The sequence below is a fragment of the Harpia harpyja genome, chromosome 4, assembly GCF_026419915.1.
Source record: "Harpia harpyja isolate bHarHar1 chromosome 4, bHarHar1 primary haplotype, whole genome shotgun sequence".
NCBI lineage: Eukaryota > Metazoa > Chordata > Aves > Accipitriformes > Accipitridae > Harpia > Harpia harpyja.
In genome coordinates, this window is record NC_068943.1 from 34078532 (window position 1) to 34097366 (window position 18835).

At 46.6% G+C, this 18835-nt stretch overlaps 1 protein-coding gene across 1 annotated transcript in view; it reads left to right on the forward strand.

Moving 5' to 3' along the window:
- The window catches only part of THSD1 (thrombospondin type 1 domain containing 1), a 29046-nt gene extending 10865 nt beyond the window's left edge, over positions 1–18181 (forward strand). Inside the window, exons 3-5 of the mRNA XM_052786204.1 lie at positions 960–1925; positions 9833–9991; positions 14158–18181. Of these exons, the coding sequence (XP_052642164.1) occupies positions 960–1925; positions 9833–9991; positions 14158–15533 (2501 nt within the window). The 3' untranslated portion in view covers positions 15534–18181. The remainder of the gene's footprint in view (positions 1–959; positions 1926–9832; positions 9992–14157) is intronic.
- The last annotated feature ends 654 nt before the right edge of the window (positions 18182–18835 follow it).

Genomic DNA, 18835 nt, shown 5'->3' on the forward strand with positions numbered 1-18835 from the left:
CTCAGAAGCCTTTTCCCAGACAATTAATTAAATAAAGATGTCTCACAGCGCATTCTGTATCTGGAACAGATGTATGCAGTTCCCATTTTTCAGATAACCTTTCTGTGTCTGAAATCTGGAAGTTTCAAGCAACGCAGAAAAGCTAGCTGAGCTGAGAAGGGAAATGTGATTTTCCCAATCCGTTGCTTTAGATATCATCTATCCCCGCTAGTTACAGCACGTCTCAGGATAATTTGGCAACTTGCACAAACATGGTCATGCAAGAAATGCATTTAAAAAGACTGCGCCATTTATAATGAAATGATGTCATTTAGACATGTTGCACCACATCTGAGACAAGAAAAGTGCTGCAGTCACCATCACTGTTATTTTCAGCTCTTTCACTCAAGTGTCTCTGCGATGCAAATGAGCAAAATGAAAGATTCATAAGACAGAGCAAGAGAAGAGGCTTCAAAAAGCATCATGCAGACTTCCTATTTTATTTAATTTGGGGGACATTTTTCATGTTTCTGTATTAAGAAACTACTGTCCTTTTTTTTTTTTTCTCAAGTAAGTGGAACAACAGGTGGCCACTGTGAAGTGGACTTTAAGAATCTATAAGTGAAAGAAGTTGGGAAGTTTGAGAATCTATCCTGATAAATGAAGTTTTCTGTGAATCTTTTGGGTTGTGGGTTGGTTTTTTTTTTCTTTTTTAAACCTTGTTTTTAACCTTCCTGAACATGTTACTGCAGTGGACTTTGAGCTGCTCCAAACCCAGTCCCTGCACAAAGTAGAGGTGGTGAGCTCTAATTGCTATAGCTAGGACCTTTTTTTTTTTGTGACCTGATTCACCTTGAAAAGTTTGAGAAATGATTCTTAAATATCCACTTTATAAATATTTTTTTTTCTTTCATAAGGTAGATAAAAAATCAGTTGTCTCTTTGGTTCTTAATACTGTTGTGAAACTGTTTTCCTTTCAGTTCTCAGTGAAGTGGAGTATCTCCTGTTGGAGCGCCCAGGTCATGTAGCCTTCAGCAATGACACAGTGTCTGTGGAATATCAGTACTATAGTGGTGGTAATGTGACAGCAGAGCATCTGTCCATCCTGTTGCTGGATGCCAGCACCAACGAGATAATTGCAAGAAAACAGCTTCCAGCAAATCAGTCCCAGGGGAGGGTAGAGTTTGAGTGTGTCCATTTCAAGAGAGCTGGGGACTTCTTGTTCAGAATGGTCTCTCCCAGTGATAACAGCAGTGCTGCCCAGGGGAGCAGAAGAAGCATGTCCACCCTACATGTGGAATGGCCTGTATTTCACATTGATTTGAACAAGAGTTCAGAGGTGCTTGGGAGCTCCCTTCAGGTTGGACTTTTTACAAACGAGCAGTTGTGTGCCATGAACGAGACAGTGGTTTCATTGGATGTGATATTCACCAGCACCCTTTATGAGTTCGGAAGAGTAAGCTCTGATGAGACTTTGGGCATTAGAACTAGCAAAGGAATCCCACTGTCTAGGTCCCAGTGGGTAGAGTTTGACTGCCCATCCGTTGGTCAAGAAACATACATCACTGTGTTACTGAAATCGTTAGAAACCCATTCCATCATTGCTTCCATAGGACCCATAGATCTCCTCCACAAATTTGGATACAGACTGGTTGTGGCACCAGAAGCAACATGCAAAACTTCGGTTCAGGTCTTCATAGTCTCTCCACCGTGTACTTCTATCAGCGGAAAAATTGTCATCTATAAAGAGGCTCTCAAGCATCCTAGTCAAAGAACAACTTGGCTGTATGAAAACACCCTTCACCCAGGAGACAACAGGACAGAATTTAACTGCACTTTGTTTGATGTGGGGAAGAACAAATACTGCTTTGACCTCTTTAATTTCTCAAACCGAAGCCATTTCCCGACAAGAGTTAAGGAGTGTATGATGATCCAAAGGAATATGGGTTTGTACTGATGTTTGTCCTCTTTTAGCCAAAATCAGCACTCTTCCCAGCCAACATGGGTAATGATTGTGGTGTCCCCTGTCAAATAGCTGTTTTTGGGTCTCCTACACGAGACAAAATAGTTGTAATGTCATATGCAGATGGGAACAAGATGGAGTAGAGTGTTATGTAGAGGCACACACAAGGACATTTGGTAACAAATGCCACTGTGATGGCTTAAAACTGCACTAAGCTCACACTAAGTACCAGCCGAAACCGTTTGGGGCATTCTCAATGATTTATCTATCTAGTCCGGGTAAAAGTGAAACTTGTCCCTCTCAATGAGGTAAGAAGCTACGGCAGTAGATCTGGCCCATTGGAAACAATAAAAGTAGGATTAGCCTTGCCTACATCTAAGTGTCTCAAAGCCAAGGGTCCAACATTAAGTAGTTGTCTAGCTTTTTAGTCAAGAGAGACAGGCATCTCACAAGGGTGATTCATGGATATAGAAGATACATGGGCTGAATCCTCACCTGGGGCTCTTTTTCTGTAGCCCATTTGCTGTAGAGTTTGGAGTCCTACCTGTTAGATACACAAATTTTGGTGTGATGAATCAGGATTTGGCCATAGCGAAAGACACTTTGTGTCACTTGGACAGCTTGCAGATTTTTCAAGTAGCCTTTCAAGACATGTCTCTGCTGCTTAAAACAGACCGGGGTGCATTTTCTGACCCATGAGGCCACCTGGCAGATCATGGGTCACATTTGTATAGCTAAACTTTTCCTCCCATACAAACTGCGAACTAGGGACAGTCTGTGGTCCATGTAGTCCCTTGGACCATGACCACGCATGGTCTGGGAGAGTGCTGGTTGGCAGAAGCCAAAACCATGTCCAGGAGTATGAACGATCATGGTTAAGGAGTGATCGCAGTTGAGTCTGACCACAAGACAGAGCTCGAGCCCATTCCCCAGCCCTGTTTAAGGAATATCTGTACATTCTATTTATATCTATACATCTTATGCAGCTGTAGCTTCAGAGGTGGCAGTCCATGGTTTGGCAGAGGCTACAAATCACAGCAGCATGGCAGAGGAAGCAGAGGAGCTAAATGTCCTTCTCATCCCTCATTTGTGGCAGGCAACCACAGTGCGGGATGGACTGTGTGTGCACAAGGGGATGGGAGTTGGGTTGCGTTGGGTTAGGCTGTGTTGCCTACACCCTGGAATGGAAAAGTGCATGTTCTCATTTGGAGCAGGCTTGTGTCCGTAGGTAATGAATTAGTCTTTCCCATCTGCACACTTCAAAGAGTTTGGGTTGAAAGGTTTGAGATGTACACCATTTTCTACACCTCCCTTCCCTGGTCTCCCTGAAAAGGAAGTGCGGGAACTTGAGCCAAAAGAGGGTCATTGCGCTTCATGGGCTGCTATCTGAGTGGGCTCATCAGGAGACCGGGAGTGTAGGACATGCTCCAGAGCACACAGTCCAGACACAGCCTACCTTAATTAGGTTCCTAGTATTGTGTGGTCTTACTTTGTACTATTTCATAAATCTAAAACTGTTAGCTGTTTAATTAACACTCTGTACTAAAAATGACCTCTGTTTTCACCACATGCCAAACTCAGTACGTAGTTCTTCTCTTGATCTTAACTTCCCATCTGCATTCTCTGTTGGCACTCTCTCTCTTCCTTTGGCATAAGAAAGTCTATCTAAAAATGAAAGCATATTATTTTCTTAATGGAGATAATTCTCAAGGAAAAAGGAAGAGAGAATTCTAATTCTTTCTCTGTGCTTGGGTGGTATGTTACAGTGATATGATCTAGATAACTACCCTGACAGATGAATACCTAGGATATGACATAGATATGTTTCTGTGCTCAATATTTGACTCTTTTAATTGATGAGATCCACCTTAAGCAATGACTCCCTGCAGTCTGCTTTGTTTCCTTGGGTTCCCCGATAGCACCATCCTTACAAGCACAGTCGAAAGAATCAGGCTATGCCTGTGCGGAACGGAGTGAAGTCAATAGCTGCCAAGTTAGAAGTGTCAAATCTACAAAGCCGGTGAAAGCGAAACCACACCATGTAGCCATAAATAAAATGTCAGCCTGAAATTAATTAGACTGCAGCACATCTGACTTCGTGCCTGTATCTGCGAGACTTCAAAGCCCGCAGGCAGCGTTTGAAAGGAGCGGGGTGCTCTGGGAGGGGTGCATCAGCCCGAAGCCACGACAGGCAGAGCGAACCTGCGCTGCCTGCGATGGCCATCCACCTCCCGGCTGCTTCGGAGAGCCCTCTCCTGAGCCCTCTCGCCCTGCTGCAGGGCACCGTGAGACGGCGTGCATGGACCCGGACCCCCGATAGCTGTTGGTGTAAAATGTGCGGCTGCTGCACAGCAGGCGCCTCTCCTCCAGTCGCTTCTTTTCTGCTTTGGACTTCCTGAACTCACTCAGTTTAAGGCAAGGAGAGGTGGCGAATCCTCTAGTCTGGGCTTCTGTGCTGCAGGGGCCATCACTTTTCATCCAGTTACCCTGGTGTCGAACCCCACAGCTAGTCTTTGCAGTTGACTGCTGCTTATCCTCCAGAGAGTTATCTGGTCTTTTGTTGAAGGCACCACAAAAGAGAGACTTTTCTGGTAATTTCAATCAATGCTGTGCTTTGATTTTTTTTTTTTTAAAGAAAGGAAACTCTGTGTGTTTCATGACTAAAGCTCATCTAGCTTCATCCTCTAGTGACTGGCTCTTACTCTGCTGCTCTCTGCTAGAGGAGACAGCTGTTCCCTATCCACTGTCTTTCCCCCGTGAAGGCGTTTGCACATCCAGATCATCTCAGTCCTTCCAGATTATCTCAGTGTTCTGTTTAATAAACTGAAGAGATTGAGTCTTTAATTGGAAGGCCTTTTCTTCAGGATTTGATTAATTTTCTGGCTCTCTTTGGCTCCATTTCCATTATTTTAAATGCTCCTTTTTGTTTGATGCCAGGGGTGCCAGCTTTGGGTGCTGCGTTCAGACATCCTCCTCACTGGTGCTGCTTGAGCAGTAGCACTCTCCTTACCCCTACCTTTGCTTTCATTGCACTAATTGCATCAGCTAATTTTGCCATAACTTTTACCCAGGAAACTCCTCTTGAGCTGTATTTGTGTATGACCTTTCAGTATGTAGCCTACCATCCTGCAGGTACAATTTGTATTCCTTCATCCTACATTTGGCATTCTGCTGATTTATGATCTACTTTGCTTCGGTTATCCTAACTTAGCAAGTACCCCACATTGCTCCATACAGCTGCAGTATCTACTTATGTCATCACAGGAGTGACATATTTTCTCAGTAATGGTTTTATATTTATTTTTGTGTCAACTAGGCAAGCATAGTACAGCACTGAGCCTTATACTAATCCCTTTGGAATCTCTCCAAATGCATTCCCACTCAGTGATGGTTTTCTGTTGACAATTGCATATCAAATCTGTCACTCAGCCAGTTCTTACTTCATTTAGCATATGCTCTATTATTACGAAGCAGAGATACTGTCATGTAAAAGATCAAAGCTCCTAAATCATTAAAGTTATCTTCATCCAAACGACAGAGGATGAGATAAGAGAAGATTATTTTGCCACACCCATTTTCCATAGATTAGGCATCAGTTATATTCCTGACCCTTTGTCAATCCTGCTTCTTACTCCTCATCCCGGCCAGGTTTAGTACAGCCTGTGGAACAGGAACCTGGCTTGTGTCTGGAGCAGGAAGGAGAAGGTTCCCGGTGGCCCTGAGCAGGCCGGGGCAGCAGGTCTTCCCACCCAGGCCATCAGCTTCAGAGCAAGTGTCACAAAAAAGCTTGTGCTATCTAAGACTGTGAATATGTCTATTAAAGACGGGGAATACGTCTGTTAAATGTGAGCCAGCACTTGTGCAGCTTTCTGTAGACTCCAACTGGAGAACCTATAAAAAAATAACAGTGAGATGTGAGTCACTTCATTCATCTCAGTGGGGTGTTAACTGTTTCACACAGGTGACTTTCTAGAGAGAGTCATGCAGCTATTTTTTTCCCTGTGTTTGACTGGATTATTTGAATGTCTGATGTAGGAAACTCTGTTAGATCATCTTACCCAGCAACAGACGCATTGCAGGTTGATTCTTTTCAACGCTTTATCCTGTGCTTTGCTCATCTGGGATTTAAGTGTCCCCAGCAGTGAGACTTCTGGGAGGAGAGGAGTGAGCAGAGTATCTGGGCGTCAGGCAGGGATATACAACTTCCATCAAGTTCCTGCTCCCTGAATAAGACTGTATGAATCAGACCTGCCTATCTGTAGGAAAATCTGGGAACCAGTTTGCTCTGTTGCCTGAATCTGTACCTGGCTTGCATTTATTTAGAAACAGGCAGATGCAGGGGATCTGGGTATGCTAGGGCTGGTTTGTGCCCCATCCTCTTCTCCTGTGTCAGTGAATGCTTCATCTCCACACTCCCAGCATTTTAGGAACAACTCAGGTGTTACAGACTCACTGGGATAGCGCTTAGCTTCTGAAAAAAAATTTTTAGGCCATGCCGCCACAATTCTTGAAGTTGCCTGTTTGTGGGGAAAAGACTGTAATTTGCGCAGGTGGAGTCTAGGGTTTTTTCCTTTAAAGAGAACCTAGTCTTTTCGTTGTCCAAATTAGTAACCTGTTGGAGCATGCCACCATTTCAGTGCACCCAGGCTTCATTTCCATGGAAATAGAGAAACTCAGAACAGGTGAGAAGGGTGTTTTCCCAGGTCTTGTCCAAACACCGATACAATGTGTGTACACCCAGTCTCAGGACCTAAAAACTGATCTCAACTGCAATCCCCCAGGCTAGGGTAGGTGTTTACATGAGCCTGTAAATAATTAGTGATTTTGTCCCATATCACTGGTCTTGTTGAAGTGCTTAGGACTATCACGTGCATCAGGCTGGAAGGATGATGCTGAGCATCCCTCGCTGACTGCGCTGTTGGATAGCACTGCATTCTCAAAGTCTTATGAACGCAGAAATCTGAGGGGAGATATTTATGCAGAGCAACAATTAACACAGTTAATTGCATTTATCTTTCATGTTGGCAGATCTGCCAACTGTCAGCTATTTCAAACTAACTCATCAGTTAGATGTCTTCACGTTGATAATTGATTCTTCGATTGTACGTGAAAAAATTCACACTTATTAGAGCTAGTTTGCAGTGCATGCCTTCTGGTTTTTCCCCTGGTGCTTTGGATCTGTTTGTCTTACATAGAGGTTAATCATTTCATTTCCTTGGGGGAGAATAAACTATGCTTCATTTTCTTTTACATTCTGGTAATTGCAGAAGGTTGCAGAGCAAGTTGCAGGAGTTTAAATCTCCTGTCTTTCATGGGAGCTGGAGCATTTCATGCTCGCCTGCTGCTTAAGGCGCATATTCTTAGCCCCAAAGCTATGGATGCCAAGTGTTTGCTAAGGAACTCTGTGCCCTCAGCTGAAGCCAAAGTCAGTGAAAAGTGCCCCGGAGCAATGGGCACATCATAGGTTTGATGTCAAAGTTAGAAATCCTAAATGCTTGTGCATTGAAGCCCACAGACCTCAATGCGGAGGCTGCTGAGCACTCTCCACTATCACCAGTGTTAGCACTGGAGGCAACCAGAACCTTTCTGGGTCTGGCTCTGTATCTGACTGTAATTAACAGAAGTTTAAACGAGCAGGGAATGTGGAGAGAGGGAAATGGGCTAGCTCACACACTGGAAATTAAGGCAGGGACTCACCAAGCTGCTCACATAAAGTAGTCTACGAGGAGGTAGGTGCTTCTCCAGCTAGTCTGCCTCCCTCTGCCAGTGATGAGGAACACTGCTGGAGTCTTTTGTGATCCTGATATGAAGAAAAATGTCATGAGTTCCCCAAATACTGTGATACCATGAAGCCTTTTGGAGGAGGGATCAGTGAGCCCTTGACTGACTACTGATTATGGCCATTTTTTTTCTTGCTGCCCTCACTAATAGATCTGCTGGCCAGCTGATGTGATTTTGCAGCTGTCCAGGGTCTGTACCTTTGAGGGACTCCTTACCGCAACAAACTTCTCAGTTCCCCCCTCCTTGGCATCCTCTGACTCCTTTTCCTCCTGACACAACACACCATCCAGTCTTGCTCCATTTCGCACTTCACTGGGAACTGGCACAGCTGCAAACTGGAGGAGGAGTGCGAAAGCTCAGCCTGCCTCTGGGCCCCTCTCCCCTGCTGCAGGAGCTCTGCAGCTCCAGAGACAGAGGGGTGAAAGCAGAGCGCTGCACAAAGAGCACAAAGTGAAGACAGCCTGGGATCATGGATATCGCAATTTTGTGGTAGAGTCAGTGGCAGACAGCCGGGGAGGTCACTTGGTCTTGTGTGGGCTTACCGCCGCAGCACCACGGGGGTGTCTCGCCATGCCCATCTCTACTCTGCATTAGGCAAGGCAGACGTACGCGAACATGCATGCACACAGATATGCGTGAGTATGTGCCCACACATGCTTTACAGCCTTGGCTGACCGCACAAGTGTAAGCTCAAAACTTCTGGGCCCCATCCTGCAATGCAGGTGAGTACCTGCTTGCAGGAGAGCAGCCCCGCTGGTTCTATTACGCTGCTCGCATTAACGTTATTCTTACTGGTGTGCTCACAAAATTTGTAGGACAAGCCCCAAAGCAGTTAAAATTTCATGTTTATTAAAACACAACTGTATTTATTTTTTTTAGAGACTTTTAAAAATAATAACACTATGAACAATTCAACAACTGATTTAACATGAAATCATAAAGCCATTTCCAGTCATGCAACACTGTCAAGTCCTTTGACATCGTAACTTGGTCACTGTTCAGGAGCTCGGGGGCAAGCTAGCAGCAAAGCAACTGTGTAATGAAATTAAAGATCATGACCTGTGTTGGCAGTAGCAACACCATAAATTATTTAAAGGAGCAAACTTTAACAAACTTAATTACTTTTTTTTTTGATTTAGCCGATTTTCCACTTTATCTGTGAGCAGTGAAATGGAGTTAAGTGGTCTATTGTTTTTCTTTCTGGCAGGTTCCAAAACCAGGCCACCAAGTCAACTGACCCATCGGAGGGTCCTCAGGGGTTTTCTCCTTTAAGATTGCACCTGGACTCATGCGTTAGTTTGGAATTTGAAGTTGTGGTCCTGCTTTCAGTGTGACAACTGTCAGATATGGGCAGGAACGGTCCTCTTCTCTCTCTGCGTTCTTGCTGCTGTAAAGTTTGAGTGTTGAACACTGGAAGAGGATGTTGTCAAAGCAAAAGAGGGATTTCATTACACATTAAAAAATGATAATGTTTGAGGTAGTATTAGAACCTGAGTCTGCCTCCACTTAAAATAAATAAATGAACCTGCAAATTTCATCTTGAGTTAATTGCCTGACCATAAGCGATAAAACAATAGGGACCTGTAAGCTGTCAAAGGAATGATTCAATAACACGTTTGTGTGCTGAGAAGATAATAAAGAGAAAAACCAATATTGCTGTTTCATTAGGCCTTGTAGGCTTATCCTCCTTTCACAATAATATAAATCAGGAGTAACTACACTTAAGTAAATGAAGCTATCCTGCTGTAAAAGCACTATTTGTCAGGCAAGAATTGGATGAATATATAAATTACTAACCCATTCCGGAGATTTGTGGATTAATTTCCGTTTGCTGTTTTTCCAAGCAGAACCTGCCTGCCAGTTGACTGACCGCTGTGTTGCTGGCTGGCACTGGAGTGGAAAAGGGAAAAGAAAAAGTGGGAGCCTTGCCCCAGACTCTGATGGGAACAGGAGCAGGTCCCTGGATGCTGCTTGCTCTTGTGGTGTTGCCGTTTGCATTGTTTGGTTATTTATTGCTATTTTTCTTAAATAAGAGAAGACGAATGGCTGTGTCTTTAAAGGTAAGGAGGCAGACACATTCCTCATTGCTGTGAGCTTGTGTGTTTGCAGAAACATGGAGCCCGTGGCAGCCCTGGAGCCCCTGCAGCGTCACCTGCGGGGACGGCGTCCGGGAGCGCTTCCGAGAGTGCCTCACCTCCTTGCCGGCAAAACCAGGCTGCGCTGGATTACCGAGGGAGACTTCCTTGTGTTCGCTGGAGGAGTGTTTGTGTATGTAGTTCTGCTGTCCTCTTCCCTGTGGTTGCGTGTCTGCCCTGGCAAAAGCAAAGGGCTTTTTATTAGAAGGGCTTTGTAAAATGGAAGCATCCGATTTCTCCTTCCGTTGTATTGATTTTGGAGGGGTTATCACATTCCTGTGGTTGATGGAGTAGGGTGGGAGCGTACATGCATTTGTGGGACAGCTGGAGATAGGGCTCCAAGGCATAAGAAGAAGATTTCTGAATGCTGTGGGTGCCATGGAAGGGGTTTAAAATCTCCAGCATGGCCAGGGAGTGGAGAAGGGCTGAAGGAGAGATCTTGGGGCTAGCAGAACATGTTCAGTACCGAAGGACAAAGACTCCAGGCAGTAGAAACCTATTAAAAAGTGAAAACCTATTAAAAGAGGGCTGATTCCAGCTGGGACCCGCAGTGTGGGGTCCCCATTCTGGGAGGTTTTTTTGGTGGCAGTGCCAGGTCTCGCCCTGCTCCAGCCTGCCACTGCTGTTGGCCAGTGACAGGGCAGGCTGGCTGGTGCTGGTGGGTGGCAAGTAGGTATGGATACAAGAGACCTGAGCCTCCTGTAAAGCAAGAGGGGGTTACAGCAGCTGCATGGCCCCTGGTGAGGCTGGATGAGGCTGTGCCAGCACCATAGTTGCGTGCTTGCAGCCAACATGAGGGGAAGGAGAAGTGGCCCCTTTTAATGGGGTGCTGGTGCTCAGTCCATGCAAAACTTTTGCTTCTTGCAAACTCCCAGCTGAAAAGGAGGGTGCTAATGCCAAGGGGCCCCAGAGGTCCATCTGCTCAGAAACTGACTGATCTACAAGCTCCAATGCCTTCATGCCCCACGGGTGCCACAGGGGGCAGGAGAGGGGAAGGGAAGGTGCCCAGGGACTCTGCAGGCTCCTAGGCTCTCAGGCTTTAATTTAACAGATAATTTAAGCTATTACAAAGTGAGCAATGCCTTACCCCTTGCTTTGGGTACTTCCATGCACTTGCTTGTGTGGGCAAAAGTGGAGTGTGGAGAACTGGAATGGAGCCAGCTAAAAAATAGACAGTTTGGGGATGTGGGAAAGTTGTTTATCACATGGCCACTGCAGTGCTTGTGCCACTGAAAAGGGAAGGGCAGCAGAGGGGGAGAATGTGTAGCTGGAGCAGGAAGAGGACTCCTTTTTTGATGGAGGTGTTGGCTTGAACCAGCTTCGAGGCATTTGTTGAAAGAATGCCTCAGAAGTATACAGGCAGGACTGAAATGTATTGTGGAGCACTGTAAGAAATGGGTTGGTATTAAACAAAAGGTCAGGTGAAGGAAAAATACTAAAAATACTAAAAATACAAACAGCACCCGGGCAGTTTTAAGAGCTTGTTGTTAAGGTGTCTGATGTTTTTAATGACTGGAAAATGTGGGCCTTGTGGGTTTGCTTATTTCAGAAAGCTGTGACCGTAAGCAGAGAGGAACAAGTCAGCTGTTTAGGGGCCCAGCTTAAAGCTAATGCCCAGCTCTGGGGCTAGTTGTCTTCTTTATGCCAAACTCTGTCAGACTGCTGGGGGCAGTGATGCCACCAGCGAAATGCAGCGGGGTAGTTGGTGTTTTTCTAAAGCTGATGCTGAGCTGTGCTATTCCGTGCCTCCTGTTACCTGCTGGAGGGGTATTTCCATAAGCACAGTGCTTGGCTTGGCTCCTTGCCTGCCTGTTCGACCCCACTCCTCTGGAGCTCAGGGAGCAGTCCCGGTGCACAGAGCTCCCCGGAGTGGGGTCTGTGTGCACGGAGCATGTGCTGGACGCGTGATTTGGGTGTGCACCTTGCTTTACACGCACAGAAGTGACAGGCCTCTCTGGTGCTTCTCGGAGGTGGCACTCTTTCCACGCAGGTGTGCAACTGTATAAGGCTTATGATGGTTTCCAGAGAGGTCAGCGGTCCTGCGTGTGCACAGTGGACATGCCCATGGCAGTCTGGTTGGAGTTTCTGACAGCGCTCAGCAGGTCTGGACAATCCTGAAATTCCAGCGGGGTCTCTGGGTTAATAAAGAGGGTTTATGTATAGAAAACCCAGATGCACAGGAAGCCTGCATCTGCACCCATTGCCATGGGATCATCTGGAGGAACTACCTCACTTCTCTCCTGCCCGTGGTTTCTAATCCTTCTGCTCCCACGTCAGGCAGCTTCCTTTACAGAATCACCTGCATGATGTCATGTCATTGAATCTTAGGTTGCTCGAGAAGTGACATGACGCTGTGATCTTACAGTGTTCCTCTGCTGTCTGATCTCAGGCTGGGAGTGTCATTCCCCCCACCCCTCAACTGTCCGCTCCTTTCTGAAGCAGGAAAGCTTTTTTTGAGCATAACTATTTTTGCAGTCATTAGTCCAGCAGATGGAGCAAATGGCTGAATAAACAAAACCAGCACGCAGTCTAGGGGCAGAGGTAGATGAGGTGGAGAGAAGCAAACTTAATTGACTTAAGCCTTGTTTCAAACCTCACTGTTCGCTAGCTGTTAGCTTTCTACTCCAAATGATATAGCACAGTGTGCATTACAGATAGAAAATGGAGTCTTTAGAAAATAGCTGTGAGACTGAGAGATGAGCAACGAATGACTTGCTCTGCTGTGGTGGTACTGAACAGAGCAAATGCTGGTCCTGCCTTCTCCCCTGGGGTCACTTCCCACTCAGGCCCCTGGAATGGCAGTGCTTCGTGCTCCAGGCATGATGGCATTGGGCTGAATGCAAGTTTTAGGGATCCTCCAAAAGAGTCTGAGCAGGCAGTGGTCTTGTTCTTTATGCTGATGTCTCAGAGTGACATGAAGATCAAGGCTAATCCCAGGGCAGGATTTTTCAAAGGTCTTGGGGCTGTCAGGTAGCCCTGAGTCAAAGAAATGGGTCTCCTGCCCACCCAGCACCCTGCATGTCTGTTATCGTAGCAGCATGAGACCTTCTGGCCTGTGTTCATAAGTGCGTTTGTGTGTTCTGCACACCTAATAGCTGTGCTACCAGCTCGTTGTTGAATGAGTGTTCTGGATTATGGGAAGTACATGGTGTCTGCTTCTCATTATTCTGCAGACGCATTTTCTATGGCTGGATCATCACTGTGGTGCAGGCAGGAGCACCTGGCAAGTTGGACTTGACTGTCCATCATCCCAATGGAAGGCTCTGGGTTCTGGATAAACCTAGAGGCTGGGAGAAGGTTGTTAAGTGGTTCAGTTTGAGCTCACAGCTTCATGGCCAGCTCTTGTCAACCACAGCTGAGCAGCCTTGTCTTCCAACAGCATTTTCATGGCCTTATGAAGCTGATATTTGGCCACAAGAAGTTGGGAAATGAGCACTATCTAACACTAAAATTAGCTACTGAACCAATTCATCCATCCACTGTGCTGTTTTCTGCTCAGGGTTGCCACTGAAATGCTGGAGACCTCGTCCAACAAAAGAATTATTAATTTGTCATTGCTTCAGCTGTCTGTAGTGTGGTGGAGTGTGCAGGTGAGAGGTTTAAATAGGGCTGTGGCAAGCTCTAAGGTGTTCACGTTACAGGTTTGCAGGGTATTCTTCCCCGTTTGAAGGCGCATCTCCAGTCCATGACAGAAGTGTCAATACCAGAATGCCAGGGGCACCAGAACAATGGCCTTCCTCTCAGTTAGGAGCCTGCTGCGGAGGGGGGGTTTTGTCCTTTGGGGCTGCAACACCAGGCAGTGGTGGAAGAAGCACACTCAGAGGACTGCTTAGAAAAGTTACACTGCCCCTGCTAGTTGCTGCCTCTCTGCTCTTCAAACTCACTGCAATTTTCACACCAGCTTAACCTATCCTAAAAATAATTTTAAAGTGATACCTGAAGTACTAGCCTGGGTTGGGTTATTTTTACCCCTTTTATGGCAGTTTTCACCAGGGGATCTTAATGTATTTCATAAAGGAGGGCAAATATCCGGTTTTACATGTATTTAGGAGTGCCTGATGGAAATGGCAGAGCAGGCAAAAGTACTGATTACATTTAAAAGGTCTGTGGGAGCCTTGGTTTAAAGTAAATAGATCTGTTCTTGCCAGTTTGAAGTCATCAGTAGCAAGTCATCTACAATGAGCAAATTTTAACTTCCTGTACTGTATTAATTAGTTATTTTTATTTTGTAGTGAAGTATGCATCCTAAAATGCTGTTGACAGTGCAACTCTGACAGATGTCTGTGCTCTTTGTTACAGCGATCAAGCCTCCCACCCCGCCTTCTGTCCAGCCAGGAGAGGACCAGAAAGCAAATAATATAGTCACCATCACAGGTATCTCCTTATGCTTGTTCATCATCTTTGCCACCGTTCTCATCACCCTCTGGAGGAAGCTCTGCAGAACTCAGAAGTGCAGCACTGCCGTCCGCCGAAACTCCGTCCATTCCCCTGGCTTCCGCAAAAACTCCGACGAAGAGAACATTTGCCAAGGAAACAAGCAGCGGGACAGCTTCGCCGAAGGAGGGGATGCCCCTGTTAACATTCCTCTGACCTACAGGCGAAGCCTCCAGTTTGCCCAAGAAGACGATGCCTCTGGAAGTGAGAACTTCCAGCCAAACGCCCAAAAAATAATCCCTCCGATTTTCAGCTACCGCCTGGCACAGCAGCAGCTCAAAGAGATGAAGAAGAAAGGCCTGACTGAGACCACCAAGGTGTACCACGTCTCTCAGAATCCCCTCACAGACACGGTTCTTGGTGCCACCACGATGCTTCCCCTGGGCACAGAAAACCAAGAGGAGGCAGCGGCAAACAAATTTAGGATCAAATCGCCATTTGTGGACCAGCCAAGCAGTCAGCCCAAATTCCCGGGGGAAAGCTCTCACCCTAGGCTGGATTTTCCATTCTCACAGGCCAACCCTGCAATGAGCCCTACCCAAACCTTGATAAGAAGAGCTCATTTCAAGCACCAGGATAACAGAGGGGACTTGTCCGAGAGGGGCTGTCACAGAAACCCACAGTTCAGAAGAACAGCCAGTTTCCATGAAACTAAAAAGGCCAGGCCTTTCAGAGAGAGAAGCATGTCCACCCTCACCCCGCGACAGACTCCTCTCTACAACTCCAGGACCAGAACGTGGGACCAGGGTCTGGAGGACAGGACGCGGCCAAAATCGAGAAACGCTAATCCACCTTGTGACAAGCTGGATCAGCCCCACAGCGCTGGGCCGGGGTGTGAACCGCAGGGCTATGGTGCAAAGTGCCACCCCAGGGCAGGTCCCCCAGTGAAGAAGCTGGACCCGAGCTCTGACCGCCAGCCTCCTGGTCAGGAGAAGGCAGCTGAAAAGCACGAGCCCAGCCGAAGTAAGAGGGGCCCTTCACCCAACCCCAGAGGTGCGTGGCGGAAAGAAACGGGCTTGACTGGCAAAGATAATTCCCAGAGAGGCCTAAGTGTAAGCCCTGCCCAGTACCGAAGGGACAAGTGCCAGAGCTTCCCCTTGGACCCTGAGTTTGCCTTTTATGATAATACTACTTTTGGCTTAACGGAGGCAGAGCAGCAGATGATCGACCTCCCTGGCTATTTTGGCTCAAATGAAGAGGATGAAACAAGTACTTTAAGCGTTGAGAAGCTGGTGATCTGAGTGACATATTGCAGCCCAGCAGGAGGGGCGTGCGCGGGAGCGGATCTGCGGGATCTGTTGGCTTCTGGTGGAAGGAGCAGCAGGAATTGCGTTACCTCCGCACGGAGCAGGAGGGAATCATGCCCCAAGTCTGGCTCGTGGGAACACATTCCTTTCTAATTACTGGAAAGTGCTTCCGTATCTTCTTTTTTTGTACGTATGTGTGTACAATACACACAAAATACCCTGGGAAAGCACTTGTTAGCGAAGGCGTGACATGGGAATAGCCAATAGATTTTATTGCATAAAGCAGTGACGTTTCGTGCATCATACATGATGAATGCCACTGATTGAGCCTTTCCCACCTTGTGGACCGCGTGCTAGTAGATTATGGTGTCCTAAAGCATCCATCGTCCAGTATCCTCGACCATCTGTCCTAATTAGTGAGTCATTTCCCATTTGGAAAACACAAACCTCAAGTTGTGAGTGGTTTTCATCGTTTTTCTGGTAGTCATTTCTCAACTGTGTTGATTCGTTGTAGTTGCTCAAATAAGTCATATGGTGGTGTTTCTTTTAGCTGGTTGCATGAAAGTGCAAACAATTGATGCTGAATACTTGGAGTGAATTTAAAATTGAGGGGGCATTTTTCACCATTCAAGAGTCTGATACTTTCTTTCTGCCAATATTTATACCAAGAAAACAGTAACATACAAATATTTGCAGGAAATGAGTAGAAAGGGGCATGCTACTGGGAGGGCAAAGAAAGTGGATGATTAAATTTTAGTCTTCACAGAAATGTTACTGCAGCATTTAAGCACCTATAAAAGGCAGGGAGAGAACTGTTGAATCACCCATCTTTCCATAATCATCTTCGCCTTTATTAAACTTTTTTTTAATGTAAATAAATTGACAATAATACAACTACAGCAAGCTCAAAATAAATTATGAACAAAACCAGTGAACAACAAATTTATTTGATGAATACCTGTTTTGCAAACAAAAATTAAAATGGCCTGACAACATCTGGTGATTCCCAGAGAATCTTATGGTGAAGTACAAAAGTTACATTGTTGGGGGGTTTTTTGTTGTGCTTTAAAATGAGAGATCAAAAATTCACGAGCACACACTGCTGCAAGTTTTCAGAGCTGGGCTGAAACCCCAGTTAAAACAGAGACAGAGCTCAGGCCAGCGAGAATGACTGAGACTTTGCTTGCCATTTGTTAGGATAACCGTCTCTTCAGGCAGTTTGCAAAGACTGGGGGAATGCTATTGGGCAAAAACAAGAAAAGAGGAGATGCTGCCTGTGGAGGATGGAGTGAGAGAAGGTGGGTTCAGGCAGAGGACTGTCAGTCTTAAAACAACTCTCCCATAAGGAGCCCAACCCTACTTGCCCTTTAACCCGCCTTATGGGTGTGAAGGGAAAATCAACATGTGCTCACTTCTCTGGCACTGGGCTGCTCTGTTTCTCAAAACTGGCTTTCTGAGCAGAAAGATAGATTTTCCAATCCCACACTTTCTTTATTCTCCAAACCAACAGCAATTTTAAAGGAAGAGCAGCATTGCTGTGCGTTAGGCAGTTACCGACGGCACCCCACTGAAGCGTCCAAAGCGCGCAGAGGTTACTTGACAGGCACACAGTGGGAGGGCTTGCAGTGACAGACTGGGACGAGCCAGACGCTCAGCATTTGGCCGCCGGAGTCGTACCCCACCGTTTGAACGGCATTTTTGATGGGTAATGTTTTGCAGCTGCTCCCGGAGTGCCAGATCCGACTTGCAGGGCGATGTGAACTCCCTGTTTCCCAGGAGCTGGGCCAGCACGCCGCGTTGTCGACGTTCAGCCCTTCGGCCCGGCGTGGTGTTAGTACCAGCTACGCGTTCCCATAAGCTGTCAGCTTGAAGTGCTGTTTAAAGCATTTGAGAACATGTCCACACTTGAAAAGTGATCCAAAGCTAACCAAATGTAACGAGTCTTTAAATTGACTTAAATGAGCTGGAAATCAGACCTCTGAAGCAATTGCTGCTCAGGTTACTTACCAGCCCTGTGCTAGAGCTCCGCCATGTGAAGCACATTTGCCCTGAAGCCGTGATCTGTCAGTGTTGGAGCTACAGGGCTACAAAATCTATTTACTTCATGAGCCTCTCAGCACGGGAGATCCTGGGGACACAGGAGATGAAATGTGCAGCACAGCAACATTTAGCAAGCATTCCCCTAACCTTCAGTGGGAGTGACTTGAGCTTGGCAATAGCCCTCAGATCAAATAAATACTCAGCTAGTGGCATTTTACCCTGTTTATTAAGATAAAGAGGGTTCTGAAACACTTCCTGGGCTTGCTGTGGGAGTTGTAGGGTCCTGCACAAAGCCCCGTGACCCGTGCATCTCCGAGGAGGTTCCCTGCCTTGCAGGAGGGCAGAGGAGGCGGGGAGCCTTGCTCTACACCAGATGCTGCTTCCTGCAACCTCGTCTCAGCGCTGGGCTGCGTTCAGAACAGCTGCTGTAATGCATTAGATGTGCTGAGGTACATCCTACATCCAAGACAGCAAGGCAGACCCCTTCCCTCCCAGCTTGTCAGATCTTGGCCCCTTTTTCTCCCTCGGAGAGAGAAAAAAGCACCGTAACGTATTGATGCTGGCTGAAAGCAGGCCAACTATAATGCCTGCCTCTCCGTATTGGCACAATACGGAGAAATACGGGGAAAGAGGCTCTGTACCCTGGACTTTACATCACTCACTGGGGAACTGGACTAGGTAGCAGTTGTCTGACTAAGCCCTGTTGACTTTATCTCCAGATTGATATTCCATTATCAGATGGGTTATCAGCTGCTCAGTGAACTGTCAAACCACTAAAGCTGTCCCTTTGGTGCTGTAGTTGATTTCCAGCATGCAGAATTGAGCATCACCGGTCTGTAATCTTTACCCTGCTTCCCTAGCCCTCTCCTGAAGAATGGGATTAAGCATCATCTGCCAGAAGGCATTAACTTATTTCACTCACATTTCTCTGTGTCTTCTGCCTAGATGAAAATCGTCCTTGCTGCCCTCAGCACTGCATCAGTGGCCACATGGTTAACACATGCGCAAAGTGGTTCCTTATGTTCCCAACACGCAGTTACAACCTTGCACTAAGATTTTACCATGGTAGAATACAGAAGTAGTGATCAGAAAGGAAATAGTGCTGGCTGTTCACAGCCCTTTCTTCACAAGGGCAACCTCATTTCAGAGATGCAGGTGCGAGTTTCGTTCCACGTGGGTACATGCCAAGGCTTGGCCGGAGGCAGCGGTGCAGTCTTGCCAGGGCTCAGGCTTTAGGAGCACGGCTCCCTGGAGTG